This window comes from Phanerochaete carnosa (assembly GCF_000300595.1).
Source record: "Phanerochaete carnosa HHB-10118-sp unplaced genomic scaffold PHACAscaffold_2, whole genome shotgun sequence".
In the NCBI taxonomy this organism is placed as follows: domain Eukaryota; kingdom Fungi; phylum Basidiomycota; class Agaricomycetes; order Polyporales; family Phanerochaetaceae; genus Phanerochaete; species Phanerochaete carnosa.
Window position 1 is genome coordinate 2,223,530 of NW_006767629.1, and position 18,001 is coordinate 2,241,530.

At 54.2% G+C, this 18,001-nt stretch overlaps 9 protein-coding genes across 9 annotated transcripts; 6 read left to right on the plus strand and 3 right to left on the minus strand.

Moving 5' to 3' along the window:
• The first annotated feature begins 266 nt into the window (after positions 1-266).
• PHACADRAFT_205619 (uncharacterized protein) lies at positions 267-3,006 on the plus strand. Its single transcript, XM_007391911.1, has 16 exons — positions 267-524; positions 583-595; positions 650-729; positions 789-837; positions 901-979; positions 1,030-1,057; positions 1,109-1,182; positions 1,235-1,303; positions 1,361-1,393; positions 1,452-1,493; positions 1,552-1,654; positions 1,707-1,832; positions 1,888-1,981; positions 2,034-2,219; positions 2,275-2,380; positions 2,435-3,006. The coding sequence occupies exons 1-16, from the start codon at positions 393-395 to the stop codon at positions 2,673-2,675; spliced, it is 1,455 nt and encodes a 484-aa protein (XP_007391973.1). The 5' UTR covers positions 267-392; the 3' UTR covers positions 2,676-3,006.
• PHACADRAFT_157780 (uncharacterized protein) lies at positions 2,971-4,052 on the minus strand (the record flags this gene model as incomplete). Its single annotated transcript, XM_007391912.1, has 2 exons — positions 2,971-2,985; positions 3,039-4,052. The coding sequence occupies 2 exons, from the start codon at positions 4,050-4,052 to the stop codon at positions 2,971-2,973; spliced, it is 1,029 nt and encodes a 342-aa protein (XP_007391974.1).
• Positions 4,053-4,160: 108 nt separating this feature from the next.
• Positions 4,161-4,906, minus strand: PHACADRAFT_249884 (uncharacterized protein). The gene is made up of 3 exons (XM_007391913.1): positions 4,705-4,906; positions 4,621-4,648; positions 4,161-4,563 (listed from the first exon to the last, which is right to left on the minus strand). The coding sequence occupies exons 1-3, from the start codon at positions 4,727-4,729 to the stop codon at positions 4,359-4,361; spliced, it is 258 nt and encodes an 85-aa protein (XP_007391975.1). The 5' UTR covers positions 4,730-4,906; the 3' UTR covers positions 4,161-4,358.
• A 154-nt stretch (positions 4,907-5,060) lies between these two features.
• On the minus strand, positions 5,061-6,978 carry PHACADRAFT_249886 (uncharacterized protein). The gene is made up of 2 exons (XM_007391914.1): positions 5,605-6,978; positions 5,061-5,552 (listed from the first exon to the last, which is right to left on the minus strand). The coding sequence occupies exons 1-2, from the start codon at positions 6,908-6,910 to the stop codon at positions 5,380-5,382; spliced, it is 1,479 nt and encodes a 492-aa protein (XP_007391976.1). The 5' UTR covers positions 6,911-6,978; the 3' UTR covers positions 5,061-5,379.
• A 463-nt stretch (positions 6,979-7,441) lies between these two features.
• Positions 7,442-9,383, plus strand: PHACADRAFT_114129 (uncharacterized protein). Its single transcript, XM_007391915.1, has 3 exons — positions 7,442-7,755; positions 7,814-8,202; positions 8,272-9,383. Exons 1-3 carry the CDS (start codon positions 7,555-7,557, stop codon positions 9,209-9,211), a joined length of 1,530 nt encoding a protein of 509 aa, XP_007391977.1. The 5' UTR covers positions 7,442-7,554; the 3' UTR covers positions 9,212-9,383.
• Positions 9,384-9,616: 233 nt separating this feature from the next.
• On the plus strand, positions 9,617-10,742 carry PHACADRAFT_249889 (uncharacterized protein). Its single transcript, XM_007391916.1, has 8 exons — positions 9,617-9,747; positions 9,800-9,871; positions 9,923-10,032; positions 10,081-10,142; positions 10,192-10,311; positions 10,361-10,440; positions 10,497-10,565; positions 10,624-10,742. Exons 1-8 carry the CDS (start codon positions 9,652-9,654, stop codon positions 10,654-10,656), a joined length of 642 nt encoding a protein of 213 aa, XP_007391978.1. The 5' UTR covers positions 9,617-9,651; the 3' UTR covers positions 10,657-10,742.
• A 280-nt stretch (positions 10,743-11,022) lies between these two features.
• PHACADRAFT_137147 (uncharacterized protein) lies at positions 11,023-14,428 on the plus strand (the record flags this gene model as incomplete). The annotated part of the gene is made up of 3 exons (XM_007391917.1): positions 11,023-13,633; positions 13,696-13,787; positions 13,843-14,428. The coding sequence occupies 3 exons, from the start codon at positions 11,023-11,025 to the stop codon at positions 14,314-14,316; spliced, it is 3,177 nt and encodes a 1,058-aa protein (XP_007391979.1). The 3' UTR covers positions 14,317-14,428.
• A 79-nt stretch (positions 14,429-14,507) lies between these two features.
• Positions 14,508-16,824, plus strand: PHACADRAFT_114139 (glycoside hydrolase family 9 protein). Its single transcript, XM_007391918.1, has 8 exons — positions 14,508-14,911; positions 14,962-14,987; positions 15,045-15,093; positions 15,148-15,218; positions 15,273-15,394; positions 15,444-15,970; positions 16,023-16,205; positions 16,259-16,824. The coding sequence occupies exons 1-8, from the start codon at positions 14,605-14,607 to the stop codon at positions 16,741-16,743; spliced, it is 1,770 nt and encodes a 589-aa protein (XP_007391980.1). The 5' UTR covers positions 14,508-14,604; the 3' UTR covers positions 16,744-16,824.
• A 305-nt stretch (positions 16,825-17,129) lies between these two features.
• Positions 17,130-17,978, plus strand: PHACADRAFT_87776 (uncharacterized protein; the record flags this gene model as incomplete). Its single annotated transcript, XM_007391919.1, has 3 exons — positions 17,130-17,331; positions 17,389-17,610; positions 17,677-17,978. 3 exons carry the CDS (start codon positions 17,130-17,132, stop codon positions 17,976-17,978), a joined length of 726 nt encoding a protein of 241 aa, XP_007391981.1.
• Between the last annotated feature and the right edge of the window lie 23 nt (positions 17,979-18,001).

The window sequence follows — 18,001 nt, forward strand, 5'->3', positions numbered from 1 at the left end:
TGATTGAGCTATAACTGAGTGACGTCCACGGGTTACAGGCGCTCCGTCCTTAGATCTCCGCTCCGGGACCGGGGCAGGCAGGCTCGATGACGATCATCGGAGGCAGTATGCAAATATTATCACGGCATTCCATAGCACACCGACATTGTCCGACGCGAGCGTGAGTCAGTGTGGAAGCCTAACATCGGCTCGCAAAGCGTTCATCCTAATCGTGCCACTTTGATGCATGTTTTCTCAATGCCATACGAATCCTTTCTCGTGATATCCCCCAGAATTCAGATGCGCTGGATCCACCTGCCTTTATCCACAGCGGCTTATCTTGCGGGCGTGATACCCCGGACGAACGTAGGCCGGCTTGATTCCTGACCACGACCTGCTACGAGACCACTGGCATGACGATGGCTGTGAAAAGTGCCTGGCGGCGCGTCCGCCACTTCGTGTGGGGTGAGGAACCGAAGACCAAGGAGGAGCAGCGGCTCCTGCTCAAAATCGACTGGTTCATCCTGTCGTATTGCTGTCTCATGGTGCGTCCGTTCAAACGCCATCTCGTCTTTGCCTTGTTGAACGCGTTCCTGGCAACAGTATTTCACGAACTGTAGGTGATCTGCGTGCATTCACTCTGCAATGGAGAGTTGACAATGGAGGGCAGACTTGGACCGCTCAAATGTGGCGAACGCATACGTGTCTGGGATGGAGGAAGAGCTGCATATGTATGGAAACGAGTATAATGTCCGCCTCGTCTTCCTCTTCTGCGATCACCACTCTTATGCGTGCATGTACCCATACAGAAAATCAACACGCTCTTTACCTGCGGTTACATCGTAGGCATGATCCCGAGTGAGCACCGCCCCGTTCCTTAAACGAAGGAAGACGTACTGAATATGTCACGCGAGGTCTCAGACAACCTCATGTTGCAGGTTGTCTCTCCTAGGATATGGTTGCCAACGATGCAAATCGTGTGGGGAGTCTTCACATTCTGGTACGCGTTATTTGGACAGCATGCAAGTTCTCCAACTCACTACGGGACAGTTCGAGCTCGGTTTCCAATGTGCAACAGGTACGCCATGTCTGACTCTTACATCATGTCTTTTAACTTCCTGATCGCTAGCTGTACGCTATTCGGTTCCTGCAAGGTCTCTCGGAATCTTCGACCTTCGTTGGAACGCACTACATCCTCGGAGCGTAAGCTCTATTCCTCGCCACCCCGCGTGCTCTCACTCACAAAATGCCGTAGATGGTACAAGTCAGGAGAGCTTGGCAAGCGTTCAGGCATATTCACCTGCTCAGGGCTTATCGGCACGCTGTTAGTAATATTGATATCCTTGCTCCTCGTGTATCAGCCACGCTCACACTACTCTAGCTTCTCTGGTATTCTTCAAGCTGCGGTCTATCAGTGCGTCTGATAGTAGTCTGCTATCCCGAGCGTGTTGTTGACTGTCTGCTGCAATTAGGCATCTGAATGGCATCGCTGGTAGGAGCGGCTGGCGCTGGCTGTGAGCACATGTTTATCTACTGGCCGTTCGGTTGAGGCTCATGGCTTTTCCGTCGTAGCTTTATCATTGACGGGGTTATTACGCTACCAATTGCTCTCTATGGATTCCTTGTCTTCCCAGATGTGCCGACGACCACGCGCGCTTTCTACCTTACTGAAGAGGTGAGTGTATCCGCCTAATCATGAGTGTTCAAGCGGCTAAGATTTGAAATAGGAGCGCCTGCTATCTGCTGACCGACTAGAGAACGACGAAGGAAGAGACGTGTCGCACGCGAAGCCATCGTGGAATCTGGTCCGTCGTGTACTTGGACGGTGGAGGTGGTATGGCTGCAGCCTTCTGGTGCGTCTCGCGTAATGCCCCTGACGGCTGATATCTGCTCACGGTGAGATGCTAGTTCTTGATCTCAGGCGAAACCGAGAGTTTCGGCTCGAACAACCTGATGGGGCAGTGGCTCAAGGCTATTGGAGGGTACACCGTCGAGCAAATCGGTATGAATTTCTCGTCAATTGCGAAGATGCACGTTTTACTGACGTCCTACAGACTACTATCCCTCGGGCATGACCGCCTTCGCGATCGCATCGACGCTATTGTGCGCGACATGGACCGACGCGACGCGCTCGCGCGCCCGATGGCCTGTCCTCGTGTACATGTCCATTTCCGTGGTCATCTCCAGTATCTGCATCCTTGTGTGGAGAAGTCCGATCGGACTAAAGTTTTTCGCGTACTGTGAGTATCACTGCATCTCGTCTAAGACTGCTGGTCTCTCACCACGCCGAGATAGACTTGGCCGGCGCCAGCTACGCGGGGCAGGCGACAACGTTCGCATGGGCGAACCAGATATGCGCCGATGACGACCAGGAGCGGGCGATTGTCCTCGCTTCCATGAAGTGCGTCTCAATTAGAGTCTCTGCATCCGACGATACTCACGCTATAGAGCACAGCATGTGGAACAACGTCATCAATGCATGGTGGCCGCTCGTCTTCTACCCCGCAACGGACGCTCCACGGTTCACCAAGGGAATGTGGGCGATGATCGGCACGGCAATCGCCACGCTTCTAGTGACTGCGATAGTGTACTATCTCGAGCAGCGCGAGAAGAGGGTGAAACATCGAAGAGATGATCGCGAGGAGATCGTGGAGACAGACGAAAAGAAGGAGTACGAAGGGAGCTTTCATCAGTAAGGAGAGGGTCGTCTTGTGAACAGTATTCGTATACAAAGGAGATCTATGCGCATGAGGGTATACCCCTGTTTGATAAAATTCCTGATGTACTGGATCACTATTTGTCGGTCTTAGTATGTACAGCGTAAGATAGTAATACGCTCAGAGCACAGAGCTATCCAGGGCGTTTGTGGTACCTCCTGAAGTGACCAGCATGACAGAAGGCAATCGCATAAAATAGCATATCCAAAAGCAGGTATTGAAGGGGTATCCTTCACGAGAGCGAGAACAGGGAACATGTACTGAATGAAGACGCTCAGACGTTCATAATCTGCTGGTATCGGTTAGCACAACGTCTGAAGCCTGTAATTGACAACAACACACCTTCAACTCGCGTGGCTCGCCATTCAGTTCGGTATTGCCGAACTCATCGGGCAGAGGAGGGGCTACGGGGACGGGCGGGATGGATGGGTCAAGTGCCTTGGAGTGCGACGAAGTCTTTTTCGTTGTGTCCTTAGGCGTCTTCGGCGCGACGGGTGCGACGGGCCCGTTCAGCAGAGACGAACGTCGTGAGATCGAGGTCTGCGGCGACTCGGCGGGGACAGCTGGAGGAGGGTTTGCCGGGTTCACCGCCTCAGCAGGTCGCAGAGGGGCTCCCGTGAATGACAGTGCGGAGCTGGGGCCGAACATGGGTGCCGAAGCCGCGTTCACGTCGATAGTCAAGAACGAAGGTGGGGCAGAGGTCAGTTGCCGGTGTTGCGGGTACTGGTTCATCGGGTCGTAGGCAGGAGAGGGAGAGCGCACAGGAAAGGGCTGCTGGGCGGCGTGATGATCGTAGATTGGAGCAACGTTGCGATAAACGGGCTGGGTGCTCTCTGAGGCGGAACTGGGGTTCCCAGGACGGTACGCGCCGGTGGCCTGACGATGGAGGTCGGCGTAGTCGTGCCCGTCGTAGTGAGGGTGTCCCGGTAACTGCGGTACCGCCATGAGCGCATCCTCGTGCGCCTTGGGGATGTCGTAGCCCTGCGATGTGCCATACCCCGTTTTCTGCAGGTCGAAGTTCGGGTAGTAGGCGTGGTTGATGTAGGTTTCAGTTGTGGTGGTCGCCGTACTACGGTTTGTCGGTACGCGGTGCACCGGCCGTGCGCCAGCTGCCGTCTCGACCTTGTTGACGACGTCGTCGTTGGTGTGGGTGAATATGCCCTGGCTACCCTTCTCGATGTCATCGTGCCCGTGGCCGCCGCCGACGAGATCCTCGGTCCTGAACTCCGCTGCCTCATCGTGAAGCTTGTTATGCTGACGGCGCCGGATGGCCCAGGTCGCAATGATCATGAGAACGACGAGGCCAATGATAGACGCGATCGTGATAACGGAGATGGAGAGCGGCTTGTTCTGCATGAAAGACTTCGGAGGTAGGGGTACGCCACTTGATTGAGCAGCAGCCGACGACTCAACTGTTTGGAAGATGGTGGATGCCTGATCTTCATGGCTCCTCGTAGGGGCGGGTGTGTTTTCGGAAGTGGGAGAAGGTGTGGGAGTAGAGGATGTCAAGCTCGAGCTGAATGAACTCGACGATGAAGCCGTAGCGGATGAGGAAGCAGCGGATAGGGACACAGCGGACGAGGACGTAACGGGCGAGGACGTTGTAGAAGGCGAGCTTTGATAACGTTTACCACCCAAGATTGCGCTTGCTTTCCAAATGACTTACCTTGTTTGGCTCGATGAGGTAGTTGACGCTGTGGTGGCCGAACTGCTTGAGCTCGAGGAACTTGTTGATCCAAATATATCTGGAATACCTGGCAATGATAGAGACAGCGTCGGTAAAGCAGGAATGCTGAGACCGAGGAGGCCGCTGTCGCTGCTAGTCGTGCTGTCTCCTCCGAGACCAAGAGGTCCTCCGCCGTCGCCGCTGCAAGCGATTTAATGAGCAAGATAACTTTACTGTATCAAAGAATTAGAAACTCACAGGAGACCCCTTGCTAACGGATGGGAAACTGACAGATGTCATCAGTTCGGCTTAAGCCTCCACAAGTGAATAAGTTACACTTACCGCCGTTGTGCATCCGAGGCATCATGTCCGGGATGTTACTGCGTCCATGCATGCCAAGCACACGATAAACTTGTAGCTAACTGCTGGGGCGATGCTAGTGGACTGTGAGGGTGAAGGAGCGTGAGTTATGACCGGGATGCGGTCAAAGTTGGCAGTTGGCGGTCAAGACTGGCTTTCCTGAAGGCCAGCAGTCCGTGGTGTGCTGTAGAAAAGAAAAAGAAAAATGGACAATTTGAGTGGTTTGTCGTGAGCTAGTGAGGTGTGCTTGGCTTCGCATCACCGAGGGACAAACAGCTTGAGGGTATACATAGCGGCCAACCCATTGTGTCGTTGGTTGGCGAGTGGAGTCGCGTATTCGTTTCTGCTCCACTCCGTTGCCGAGGACGTGAGCGGCGTACTACCGGGTGAACACGAGTGTTTGTTGGCATCGTAACGTTGCGGCAAAACCACGCTAAAGTGATTCGAGGGTACAGATGATGAGGCAAGATAAAATTCATCCGACGGAAGCGATGTTGCGCGGACTGCAGAAGACGGGTCTCGGAGGATGCATCCTGGTGCGTTAGAGACGATGAAGACAGCAAGGACACAACAAAATGATACAAGACAGTAGAATACAACTACAACAATAATTTGAAAGTGTCCAATCCAAGTAAAACCGGAAAGCAAGAAGAAAACTCAGCGACGGTACCCATACGCTCTGTGCTCCATGAGATCCCTAATCGGACCCAACAACCGAGTGAAGGCGTGCGCGTCGAGGACGGCTACTTTGAGCTTCGGCGACGTCGAGTCTTCCCGAACGATTGCGCTCACTGTCGCCGCACGTGGTTCCAACCGGAGAAGAGCCAGTTCTACGAGAAAAATTAGCGATCGCAAGACATACAGATAAACATATGGTCCGACCTCCGAAGTAGTCTCCCTTTCGCAGGTGTGCCACCCGCACATCCTTCTTCTCCCCGTCCTCCGCCTCTATAGTCTTGGTAACGACGGCTTCACCTTCTTCGACGAAGAAAAACGTATCACCCATGTCGCCCTGCCTCACTACCGCCTCGCCATCCTCGTAAATGCTGCTTCCAAGCGCGTCCGCAATCTTGCTGCGATCCTCCGGGCCCAGAGACTTCAGCAGAGGCACAGACGCCAAGAACTGCTCGTACATCGTGCGCCGGCGGTGAGCGGCCTTGAGAATGATCGTCCGGAAGGTTATACGGTCCAGTGACCACAAGGTAGACGGCTCGATGGCAACAACCGAAGCGGCACGAGGGTGGCCATACATGAGAGCTAGCTCGCCAAATGTAGATCCAACGCCACATTCCGCTACCTTCCTGCCGTACTGCGGGTGGTATCCCGGCTGCACAAAAGTCTTCGCCGTTACGCCAGCGGTCTTCTTCTCGCTGAACCAGTCTGGAGGTAGGGGCTCGTCGCGGATGTAGCAGTGAAGCATACCAGACTCCACAACGTAGAACCACTCTCCCACATCGCCCTGCCTGATAACCACCTCGTCTCGTTCGACTTGCGTCTCCCGCATCGCCAAGAGAACACCAGTCTGCTGCTCCTCGTCGAGCTCGCGGAAGAGAAGACTCTTGCCTACAGAGACAAGAATGCGCTTCAATTGCTCTGGGGACTTTTGAAAGACAGGCAGAGGTTCGTCGTGTTCGCTGTCAACCGCAATAGACTCGGCGCTGACGGACGATCGCCGCGCGAGAATGGTCGACATTCCCGGGTGTAGATAGTCGTTATTATCAGGAGAGATGGTGCCATTCGCGAAGGAAGCAAAGGGATTATGATTGTTGGGAGAAGTAGGTGAGATCTCCTCCCCGTTGTTTACGGTGAAAGTTGGCGGACTGATTACGTTGTGCGCGTTGGAGGAACGATCGGGAAGTAGTGCGTTTCCAGGAACGTTGAGTGTCCCGAAAGGACTAGAGACGGAACCAATGTTGGGTATAGGGGCATGTTCTTGGGAATATGATTGTGAGAAGGGGGAGCCTGCCATAGTAGACGAAGTCGGGCTGAGAGGCGTATCGAAGAAGTGGTCCGCAGGAAGATCGCGCACAGGTGTCAAACGGTTGGCAAGCGCATCGCGAGTCCTGGAGCGCTGCTCTTGTAACCTCCGTTGGAACCAGTCGGCGCAGTATTGCAGAGCATCCTTGGGTTGCACGCGATACGCATCTCGAGTGAGGTCTGCAATGAGAGCGTCAAAAGTAGAAGACATGACGGAGTGTGCTGAGCTGGAGCAGACAGACTCCGGGGTTCGAGAATATATTTACACGTCTAGCAACGAGAGTAGGCCGCCGAATAGCAAAGCGTAGATGATGGGGGAAGACACGCGCAATGTCGCGATTGCTCCCACCTGCGTCGGCGCCTGCTGTCCCACGTGACCCTGAGCGCGTTTCCTAGTGCCTTGTACTTTTCCGAGTATTTTCACCACGCTATGGCACTTCAACTGCTGGATGGGGATGGTTGAAGAGATGCAGAGCAGCTGAGACCGCCTGGATCTGCCGTGCTATCGCCAGGCGGACAAGGCGGAGTCAAACGGCGGTTTAGATATTGACAGCCCAGCGGCCTCACTCGTGTCTCTATTCTACCAAACAGAGTTTGACCTTGAGTTATCTCGGGCTCTGAACAAACACGACCTAAGCAAATGTGCACGCAGACTCCAGAGGTATTCTACGACGCTTTCCGGATTTGGCTCCTGGTTGCGTGATGCGCAGCCCCGGCGATTCCACGTATGTAGGATCTGAGCGCCGGCAACTTGGCTATACCGTTTCACGCTCGGGCTTCCACTCACTCACTCTCACTCACTAACTTATCTTTTACTCCTCACCGTCCATCGGCATACACATTCGACACTGCACGATGTCGCTCATGGACCTTCGTGTTGAGTTGCCTGCTCACTCCCAGTCATTCCAAGTTCAGGTCCAGGGTCACTGGACCGTCCGGGAGATCAAGGCAGAAATACAAAGAGCATGTCCCGGCGCGCCGCATGTGGATGGCCAACGAGTCATTTGGAGAGGCCGGATTCTCACAGACGAGGAGAGGGTGGGAGATATATGGAAAGTACGCCCTTTCTTGTGTCTGCCAGCATAACACGAGGCCTAACCTGGTCCCTACGCAGTCTCCGAGCGACGCGAGGGTAGTCCATCTCGCCGTTCGCCCTTCGGCTTGGGCAACCCCTCCAACGGCTTATGTTCCACCCCTTCCTACTACCAACGAAGCCACAGCCCAGTCAACACCTCAGACAGCTGCTCAACGCTTACAAGCCACCCCATCTCCTGTTATCCCGCTTTCCTTCATTGTCGATAAACACGAAACCGCTATTCGCGTTTTGACACACGGTCGCTTGCCGCTCCTTTCTGAGACAATACTCGACAACCGGCAAGCTCGGTCATTTGCGGTCAGTGCTTTGTACGCCCATGGCTGGGCATGGCCCGCTATCTTAGATGAAGGATATCCAGCCCAGTCGGATCCCAATGACGGCGTCAAATACGAGCAGGTAGTTATTGAGTGAGTATACTGCTTGTGTTGTTATTGAAGCTCAGCATGACCTGACATCGTTCTACACTCACTTATCAGCAATCAGCTCTACCTCCGTTTGGCAACGCCCAATGTCACACCAACTCCAATTCAGCAGCACGCTCTGAAGATTCTGTCCCACACATTTCCCTTACTTTCCATCACTACTCCCGACCCCTCCGCCTACCAAGCTCTACCCCACGCCATGTCTTATGGAACCACCCCGACGACCAATCTCAATCAGTATCTCCAACAGGTCGGCATTCCCCCCTTGCGCCTTGCTCCCAACCAGCCGAATAATCCCAACGATCCTAATAACCCTGTCGTTGCCGAGATACGCGCCATTCCGCTACGTGCCCTCCTCATGCCCCTTGTGATGCTCAGCTTCCGCACGTTCCTCCTTATGTACTTCTTCTCACCCTCAAAGCGACCATTTTTTGGTGTTCTTCTTTCGCTCTGGATTCTCTACGAAACCTGGGGCGCTCTCCGGGTGGTGCTGGGGGATCGGCCAGCGGGTCAGGGTGCAGCACAGGCTCGTGGCGACCCGGCCGCCGCCGACCAGGGTGCCAATGCCCAGCGTGGTCAGGCGGCGGCAGCCCCTGCGGGTTCAGCACAAAGTGACAGGCGCGGACACTTCGACTTTCTCCTGAACCACATGGCAAACTCGGGCTTATCCTCGGAGGACGCGACTCTCGATGCCGCTACCCCCGCGCCGGAGCCTACAGTCGCCCGCAGAGTCAAGTCTTTCGTTTCGTTGATGCTCATGACGCTGCACCCCGCCGTCTGGGATCGCCGCCGTACCGCGCTCCGCAGGAGAGAAGGCCGGCTGAGGACCGAGGCGAACGTGCGCGAGAGCACTCCCGCCGAAGGATCTGGTGAGGAAGATGCGAACCGCGTGCAGGCACGAGCTCAAGTCACGGCGAGGCACGAACGCAGGCCGCAGTGGGTCCAGCGATACGTGGAGCGGGTGCAGGTGACGGAGTGGGCCGATGATTCATAAGATTACTCTTCGCAGAGGTGGACTCTAGCTAAGTATCAGGACTGTACGATACATGATGGACTCAGTTGGATTTCTTGCCGCAAGAGATATGGCATTCATACTATTTGTCTTGGAGTATAGATATAAATATATATTGTGCACACGGTTTACATAAATAAATAGTAGATTGGGCTGAGCGCCACAATGGCAGCGTGTTCCTTGTCAGCATCATTGCAATGATTCAATTTATAGATAGCCTTCCATCTATACAGGATAAGCGGGTGAAAGATGCTCGACCGCGATAGCAGAATCGCGAACGCGTGCATGAACGACGTCGGACCGGTTTGTCTCGATTAGAACTCATGGCGAGGGCGCGATAACTGCGAGCTTTCGCGCTTATAAACCAACGACTAGCTCGTCACCCCCTCCACTGCCACGGTTAACGAATCGGAGACGATACGATGTCTAACAACGCACATATTCTTGCGCACCCCGTCGTCAACGCTCGCCTGTCGAAACTGCGCGAGTTAAGCACTTCATCCAAAGAGTTCCGCGAGGTACACGTCCTAGTAGGGGTTGTGAAGCCTTCAGAGCTGACCGACACGCCAGGGCATCCATGATATCAGCTTGCTGTTAGGATTTGAAGCCAGCAGAGACCTCGAGGAGGAGACATACAAAGGGGTAGGTTATTCGCGCTGCTGTGTATGTGCCGCTAGCTGAATTGTCTTGCAGCACACTCCAGTCGGTCCTTTTACGGGTTCGGTTATCAAGCCCAGAATAGCCCTCACGCCCGTATTGCGTGCTGGTCTGGGGATGACAGATGCGTTGCTAACGTTGTTCCCGTGAGTGCTTCTACATTGTGAACAAGCTGCCATCTTAACACTTCACAGTGCTGCATCTGTCTACCACCTGGGTATCTTCCGCGAGAAAGTATCGTTGCAACCGGTCGAGTGTACGTCTCACTGCCACGCGCGGAGAAACCATGCGCTGATTTCGTTTAGACTACTCTAAACTTCCACCTAATCCCGAGGTTGACCAGGTCTTCCTCCTGGACCCTCTGATTGCGACCGGAGGCACAGCTATCGCTGCGCTTAACATGATCTTGGACTGGGGTGTTCCGGGTGCGTGCCACACTGCATGGACGAAGGACGGTGCTTGATGTTCCTCCAGTGACCAAGATCAAATTGCTCTGCGTGCTTGCATCACAAGACGGACTTGCAAACGTGCAGAAGGATTTCCCTGGCCTGGAGGTGCGAGCTGAATTGCGAACAAATGGATGCACCTCTGACTAAAACTATGCTTATAGATCTGGGCAGCGGCAGTCGATCCGCTACTGACTACAGATGGTCTTATTGCGCCTGGATTGGGCGACACTGTAAGTCCGTCAACCATCTCCTTAACTCCAGATTTTAAACCGAGTTTCTCGTACAAAGGGCGACCGCCTCTACAGTACGTTGAAGCCTTGAGGTTTTGTAGCATTATACCCTCTTGCTTCGCCATACAATTGTACAGTAATGGCCATGGGAATTAGAACTTCGTATGGTGCAATCTCTCTTGGACAGAGTGAGCTTGAGAACATGACCTCGGGTCAATACCGGTCAGTACTCTCGGACCGCTCCCATGCCGGGCATGTGGTGGCTAAAAAAGGCAGTTGCTGACGCACCTCCTGTGTGTAAAACTTCCTCCGCCCGCGTTAGGTGCAGCCATAACGCCATCGTTAGTGCGAAATTGCACAATCGTCGAGGGTTTCCCGCTCGCAAATTTTGCTCTCATAAAATGCCAAGCCATCCTGACGGCCCAGCTTCTTTTCTTCCCCCGCTGTCCAAGACACGATGGCCATAGAAATTCCACTAGATGCTTCGACACCATCGACGGTCTCCGCCACCCTCTCTGTACCGCCATCTCCTGGGCTAAACAGCATTTCCTTCGATGGAATCAAAAACATCTCGAATAGCCCTCTTATTTCTGCTTCTACCACGATAGAGCTGATCGCATCTAGGTCAAGTTCGAGCGTGTTCGTTTACGACCTCGCGGAGCAGGCAGGCTTCGGAACGTACACCAAGGGCTGGACTGGCGGTGACAGCGGTGCGGCCTCTGTCGTCAGCTTGCAGACCCGTGCTGGTGCCGGTTTGAGCTTGGTCGGCAGGCTCTCCCAGGGGTCTAGCAAGGATGCGTCCAAGCCCGCCGTCCTCACGGCCTATACCACTCCGACGGGTTTGGCCGCCATGACACAGTCATTGGCCCACCTTCCCGCACCGACCGCAAACAGCAAGCTCGTCGTCCAGGTCCCAAACGTCACGCCGGTCGGGGAGAGCTTCGCGCTTTCTCCCACCCTCGCACCCTTCATGCCCGCTCTTGCCGTCTTCCCCGAGCAGTTTACGATTCTGCTGTCCTCTACTCCGCAAGAGGCTGTCGATCTCGCGACTCTTGCTTACGAGCTCGCCGATACTCATGTGGTCCACATTTTTGACCATCACAGCTCAACTCGCGAAATTGGACACGCTCTCAATACTGTGGTTCCCTCACAGGCTCGCAAGTCGTCCTTGAAGGGTGGCCTTTCACTCGCGGGATACAACTTTTTCGACTACGCGGGCGACGAAGACGCTGAGGTGGTGATCGTCCTCCTGAATGGTCCTTTGGCTAACGCCGCGAAAGCAATTGCGTCGCGGGTCAGCGGTTTCGGAGTCGTCATCGTACGCGTCCTCCGTCCGTGGGACGAAGAGGGGCTCCGCGGGGTTATCCCTGCATCCGCCAAGCGTATTCACGTCCTCGACGACGTCCCGACGGATCTCACCCAAGGCACCCTATACAGCGACGTCTTCTCCGCGCTCTTCGATCCTGTTAACCGTGGTCCAAGAATCAAGTCGCACCGCTTCACGCCTACCCTCGCGCAGTCCTACGTGGCGATTCCAGCGACGTTCGTTGCGTTCCTTCGTTCCCTCGCGCCTTCCGTGCCGTTGGTCTCCCTGGCCTCTGCCGGGCAAAAGAAGCTGTTGTTCTTCACCAGTCCCGGCTCGACTCTTGCTAGTCTTCCCTTCACCGTCGAACAGACCTTTTTGGCCCTCCCGTCTGTATCGGCCTGCCAGAGTACAGATCACGATGCATTCTCAAAGCCTGGCGGTGTAACCGCAGACAGGATCGTTCTCGGCCAGAAGAAGCCCGAGCAATTCGTTCCAGTGTCCCTACTTCTACCTGTCTCTCCCCAGAGCCAGGGCGAAGCGGACTTCCTGGCAGTCACGGACCACGCTCTGCTCAAGTCGCACCACATCGCCGCGCATGCCAAGCCTGGCGCGCCCCTCCTCATCACCACTTCGTGGACGCCGGCCGAGCTTGGGGCAAACCTGCCGGCGGATGTCGCCTCACTCATCCATGAACGCGGCCTCCGGGTCTACGCCATCGACGCTCAGCAGCTGGCCGAACGGCTCATCGGTGCGGCTGGCCCCGAACGCAACGCCATCGAGAATGTCATTGCCCTCCTTGCATTCTTGAGACTATACCTGGGTAAGGCTGCGACGGAGGAGATTGTCGTGAAGCTTGCTCGTCATTTCATTGGCGAGAGCATATACGGATTTGACCTCTTGAAGGTCAATGCTCATGCGTGGGCCGGTTTGATTGAAATCGAGTTGCCTGGCGCCGTTGAGCCTGCGCAAGCCTCACCGCTCAAGACCTTCGAGTTCAATGCGATTTCGGTCGAAACAGATGACGGCGAGACGGTGGTGAACGGCGCTCGACTCGGCTCCTGGCACGATGCCGCAAAGCACTTACTCTTCCGCTCGGCATTCAAGGCGGTCGACGGTACATTTTCCGACTTCGAGCAGAATCCCGAGCTTCGTCCCGAGATTCCTGAGCGGACTTTCCTCATCACATGCACGGTTAATAGACGGCTCACACCTCCCGATTACGACCGCAACGTCTTCCACCTCGAGTTCGATACGCGTGGCACGGGTCTCAAGTATGCCATTGGCGAAGCTCTTGGAGTCCACGGCTGGAACGACGAGCAGGAGGTCTTGGACTTCTGCAGGTGGTATGACGTTGACCCCAACCGTCTCATCACAATCCCTGTGCCTGGCGCTGACGGCTCGCGCATGCACACGCGTACGGTTTTCCAAGCACTTCAGCAGCAGGTCGACCTGTTTGGCAAGCCGGGCAAGACGTTCTACTCGGACCTAGCTGAGCACGCGACTAGTCAGGCAGACAAGTACGCCTTGCAGTTCATTGGCTCTCCAGAGGGCTCGGCGACGTTCAAGAAGCTGTCGGAGAAAGACACAGTGTCATTCGCGGACATCCTCCGCAGATTTGAGACGGCGCGTCCCGGGATCGAGACTCTTTGCGAGTTCGTCGGTGATATCAAGCCTCGCCACTATAGTATTGCGAGCGCGCAGGCTGTAGTTGGTGACCGTGTTGATCTCCTAGTTGTCGCCGTTGACTGGGTAACTCCAAGTGGTACGTACAATCTACAAGTAAGTCCAGTGATCGTCTATTCACTCCCACTTCTCCTGCTAAAGGTTCACCACGCTACGGCCAATGCACGCGCTATCTCGCGGGTCTCAAGGTCGGCCAGAAGGTCACCGTTTCCATAAAACCTAGTGTCATGAAGGTGAGTTCGATATAATTATAAACTACAGAAATACTTTTGCTCACATCTTTGCTAGCTGCCACCCGACAACATGCAGCCCATCATCATGGCTGGTCTTGGTACCGGTGCTGCACCTTTCCGCGCCTTCCTTCAGTACCGCGCCCTGCTCCAGTCGCAGAACATCCCCGTTGGCCCCACTTACTACTACTTCGGCTCTCGCCATCGCTCGGAGGAGTATCTATACGGCGAGGAGATCGAGGCTTTCATCCTTGGCGGCACGATTACCAAGGCCGGACTCGCATTCTCGCGTGACGGTCGCAAGAAGGTGTACATCCAGCACAAGATGAGGAAAGACTCGACGGTGCTCGCGGAGATGCTTTACAATAAGGAAGGCGTCTTCTATCTCTGTGGACCAACATGGCCGGTTCCGGATGTATACGAGGCGTTGGTCGAGGCCCTCGTCGAGAATGAGGGGATGGCTACCGAGTCAGCGGGTGCGTACCTGGAGGGATTGAAAGAGGAGGAGCGCTATGTCCTTGAGGTTTATTAGATCACTGGTCGGGTCTGTATACATTGCATATCCACGCGCGTTCGCTCCTAATGGCACTTCGTGCGATTCTCGACTCGGCTCTTGCGAACCTTCCGTTCGTTTGTAGATTGCGGAGCCAGATCTATGACATATGCGAGGTATCTGCCATCAAAATGAAAGAACGCGCTCCAAACGACCTTTAAAGTGCTCGTGCACACCTGCAGGCATGCTGAATTCGTACGAGCCCGTACTCTCCTCTACGACCTCTAATACTCGTCTGTCCTTCACCGTACACCCTAGCTATAATTGATGAGGTTGTGTTCCTCTATAAGCGCAATTCTGCTCTTGGCTAGCCTCAGTACTGCCCAACTTTCTCTACCAAACCCTCCATGGCTTCCCCCCAACGCAACATTCGGAGCAAAACCAGGAAACATTTCGGACGATTCTGTTAACCCTCACTGGACGAATATTCTTGGGAGCACGCTCTACTTCTACGAGGAACAACGAAGCGGAAAGCTGCCAGGTACAAACCGCGTCCCGTGGAGGAACGATAGCGCGATAGACGACGGAAGTGATGTGGGACTGGACTTGAGCGGAGGGTACTATGATGCAGGAGGTATGTTTTGGTCTGCATTCGCTGGAAGACGGCTTGATCATCCGACGTAGACTACATCAAGTACACCTTCCCTATGGTACGCAACCACAGGGGACCGTAATGCATACAGTCCACTGAAACTGCCCCCGCTTAGTCCTTCTCTGTGATGTCTATCTGTTGGGGAGCACTAGACTTTGGCAGGGGTAAATGTAGCAAGATTTTTGCGTCTTCTGCCGCCTGTTGAACCCAACTCGCAGGTTATGACCTTGCGAACCAAACCGCGTATCTCGATGATATGCTTAGGTGGAGTCTCGACTGGCTCATGAAGGTATACTTCATCTCATTTTTCCGACACATGCTCTGCTTATTATATATATCGCAGGCTCATCCAACACCCAATACTCTCTACGTGCAGATCGGAGACGCAGACTTGGATAACGCGTATTGGGGTGGCGACCGCGGCATTCCCACACCGAGACCTTCATACGCTATTAACAGCACTAGGTACACGGGCCATTCTCTCTTATAACACGTTTGCTAAGACTCCGCGCAGTCCTGGTACAGACGCAGCAGCGCAAGCCGCAGCAGCCTTCGCTGCATGCTCTGCATTGTATAACAATCAGACACTCTCACAGTCTGCGCCTGCCAGCATAGTGAACACATCCTACGCATTAACACTCCTTCAGCACGCTCAACAGCTCTATGATTTTGCCACGAACTCCTCGATATCACAGGTTACCTACCAGACCTCGGTGCCCTCTGTTGCGGACGCGTACCCATCCTCTGGGTTTTCGGACGAGCTCGCTATTGCTGCTCTTTTCCTCTCACTCGCCAGCAACTCCAGTGACGCTTACTCGCAAGCATGCCAAATCTACGAGAAGCAAGATCTTGCCGGTCATTTGCAGGGCGATGCGGTATTCAACTGGGACGAGAAGTCTCCCGGAGTCGCTGTTCTTGGGGTTCAGATAGCGCGAACATATCCTTTGATTGCGAACGGATCCGATGTTGATTGGACCAGTGATGTGGAGAGCTACTTCGACCGCATTGTGAACGGCACCGGCAGAGCGTTCCTCACGCCAGGTATGATAAACCGCTTCTCTCATTGTCTAATCAATACTTTAATGTACGCAAGGTGGTCTTCTGTATTATCCGGGAGATTCGGACGATGCGACACTCAACCCCGCACTGAACGCTGCCATGCTCCTCATGCGATACGCGGATTCGGGGCTCGCGTCTGACAGCGAAAAGCAGTCCTCTTACCGTCATTTCACCCAGTCGCAAATCGATTATTTTCTGGGCAATAATCCTATGACCAGTAAGTCACATGCGACTTGCTTCCTCAAGTTTCTATTTGCTCACGCGTTGCAGTGCCGTACATAGTCGGTGTTCATCCGAATGCGCCATCAAACCCACATTCTGCGTTGGCCACTGGGGCTTCACCTCAGGACATCGCGAATATTGATACCGTTCCTGAGCACGAAGCTTATGTCCTCTATGGCGGCGCAGTAGGAGGCCCCAATGGTGAAGATCAATTCTGGGATCTACGAGGTGACTGGGTTGAAAGCGAAGTGGGGCTAGACTATGTCGCCCCGGTTGTGACCATTGCTGCGCGTGCTTTGGTCAATGGGACCGGTGACCCTTGGTACACGCAGTTGCAGATCGGATCTTACAACGGGAGACGACCGAAGGGAGAGCCATGCGATGCGGCAGTCACTACAGGCTGTCCCAGCCATAGCTGGAGAGTGGGTAAGATTGTTATGGGCGTGTTGGTTGGAGTGACTGGTCTTGTGATAATGTCTCTGGGTACTGTGTGGATATTACTGGTCTGTAGAAATTGCAACCGCAAGGTATAACGTTGTAATGAATATTTTACTCGTATATTTTGGGTATTACCGCAAACAATACCCGCAAGCTGATAGGATAAAACGAGTGGCGGCTTCGATAATTGATCTTGGATGCTTTCCCAATTTGGCCAAAAGGCGCCGGAGGTGCCCAACTCGTTTCCTCGCTGCCTGTAAGGCAACGTTTTCCGCGTCGCTCGCCGCTTCAGCTTGCACAGATGTCTGACCCACGATTCGCCCTTGATGATCGTTTTCCAGGAGAGTCTGAGGCGGAGTCGTCAAAGTCTCAGGTTTCCCGTCAATGCAGCGACGATGAGGATGAGTACCACTCCGGAGGCAAAGAAGACCACGATGAGAGGGAGCACGAGGAAGAGCGTAGCGAAGAACTCGGCGAGGGGATGTACACGGAAGGCTTCGCAGGTCCATCAGAGAAGGTCGTTAAGCCTTTGACTCCGGAGGACCTCGCCAGATTCAAAGCAGCGCAAGAACGAACTGGTGTCGTCTATATTTCACGGATTCCTCCTGGTATGCGTCCTACGAAGGTTAGGCACCTCATGAGCGCATATGGAGAAGTCGGCAGAGTGTATCTCCAGCCAGAAGGTACGCCACCGCGTTGCTCATATGTGTTCATACGCGGAGCTAACGTAAGATGAATAGATCCCAAGCGGACGTATCTTCGTCGAAAGTTCACTAGCACGAAGAAGGTGCACTTCACAGAAGGCTGGGTAGAGTTCAAAGACAAAAAAGTTGCGCGGTCGGTAGCGGAGATGTTAAATGCCCAATCCATTGGTGGGAAGAAGGGTTCCCGTTGGAGGGACGATGTGTGGACCATGAAGTACTTGCCGAAGTTCAAATGGAGCATGCTCACAGAGCAGATAGGTGAGATCGCTCGTTATGGTATCTTGCCCTCCGAATGCTTCGTTGCTGATGCATTGTGTGCTGTAGCCCATGAAGCTGCCGTACATGCCGCACGGCTCCGCATGGAATTGTCGCAATCCAAGCGCGAGCAGCAGGAATACCTCAGGAACGTCGAGCTTGCTCGTGTTCTTGACAAGCGGGCGGAAAGGAAGAAGAGCAAGGCTGCAGACGGCCCAGTTGAGCGTATGGATGGGGTCGAGAAACCCGCCAAACGAGAGAGAGCAGATGGTGAACGGCCGTTGAAGAAGAGGCGAAAAGAGAAACAGGAAGAAGCTATAGACGAATCAACACAAAAACAGCTTAATAGCGTGCTAGGCAATATCTTCTAGGTCGTGTTTATTTTATTACACTA

What these genes read in the sequence shown, in the direction of transcription:
- PHACADRAFT_205619 (XM_007391911.1), top strand. Translation starts at nt 393, where the DNA reads ATGACGATGGCTGTGAAAAGTGCCTGGCGGCGCGTCCGCCACTTCGTG. An exon ending in TGTATGGAAACGAGTATAAT is followed by an intron (nt 730 to 788) that starts GTCCGCCTCGTC and finishes GTACCCATACAG; the next exon opens with AAAATCAACACGCTCTTTAC. An exon ending in ATTGTCCTCGCTTCCATGAA is followed by an intron (nt 2,381 to 2,434) that starts GTGCGTCTCAAT and finishes TATAGAGCACAG; the next exon opens with CATGTGGAACAACGTCATCA.
- PHACADRAFT_249884 (XM_007391913.1), bottom strand. Translation starts at nt 4,729, where the DNA reads ATGATGCCTCGGATGCACAACGGCG. An exon ending in GCCTCGGATGCACAACGGCG is followed by an intron (nt 4,649 to 4,704) that starts GTAAGTGTAACT and finishes GACATCTGTCAG; the next exon opens with TTTCCCATCCGTTAGCAAGG. An exon ending in CCGTTAGCAAGGGGTCTCCT is followed by an intron (nt 4,564 to 4,620) that starts GTGAGTTTCTAA and finishes AATCGCTTGCAG; the next exon opens with CGGCGACGGCGGAGGACCTC.
- PHACADRAFT_249886 (XM_007391914.1), bottom strand. Translation starts at nt 6,910, where the DNA reads ATGTCTTCTACTTTTGACGCTCTCATTGCAGACCTCACTCGAGATGCG. An exon ending in AAAGGGAGACTACTTCGGAG is followed by an intron (nt 5,553 to 5,604) that starts GTCGGACCATAT and finishes TTTTTCTCGTAG; the next exon opens with AACTGGCTCTTCTCCGGTTG.
- PHACADRAFT_114129 (XM_007391915.1), top strand. Translation starts at nt 7,555, where the DNA reads ATGTCGCTCATGGACCTTCGTGTTGAGTTGCCTGCTCACTCCCAGTCA. An exon ending in GGGTGGGAGATATATGGAAA is followed by an intron (nt 7,756 to 7,813) that starts GTACGCCCTTTC and finishes GTCCCTACGCAG; the next exon opens with TCTCCGAGCGACGCGAGGGT. An exon ending in TACGAGCAGGTAGTTATTGA is followed by an intron (nt 8,203 to 8,271) that starts GTGAGTATACTG and finishes CTCACTTATCAG; the next exon opens with CAATCAGCTCTACCTCCGTT.
- PHACADRAFT_249889 (XM_007391916.1), top strand. Translation starts at nt 9,652, where the DNA reads ATGTCTAACAACGCACATATTCTTGCGCACCCCGTCGTCAACGCTCGC. An exon ending in AGGATTTCCCTGGCCTGGAG is followed by an intron (nt 10,441 to 10,496) that starts GTGCGAGCTGAA and finishes CTATGCTTATAG; the next exon opens with ATCTGGGCAGCGGCAGTCGA. An exon ending in CGCCTGGATTGGGCGACACT is followed by an intron (nt 10,566 to 10,623) that starts GTAAGTCCGTCA and finishes TCTCGTACAAAG; the next exon opens with GGCGACCGCCTCTACAGTAC.
- PHACADRAFT_114139 (XM_007391918.1), top strand. Translation starts at nt 14,605, where the DNA reads ATGAGGTTGTGTTCCTCTATAAGCGCAATTCTGCTCTTGGCTAGCCTC. An exon ending in AGGGTACTATGATGCAGGAG is followed by an intron (nt 14,912 to 14,961) that starts GTATGTTTTGGT and finishes CATCCGACGTAG; the next exon opens with ACTACATCAAGTACACCTTC. An exon ending in TACGCTATTAACAGCACTAG is followed by an intron (nt 15,395 to 15,443) that starts GTACACGGGCCA and finishes GACTCCGCGCAG; the next exon opens with TCCTGGTACAGACGCAGCAG.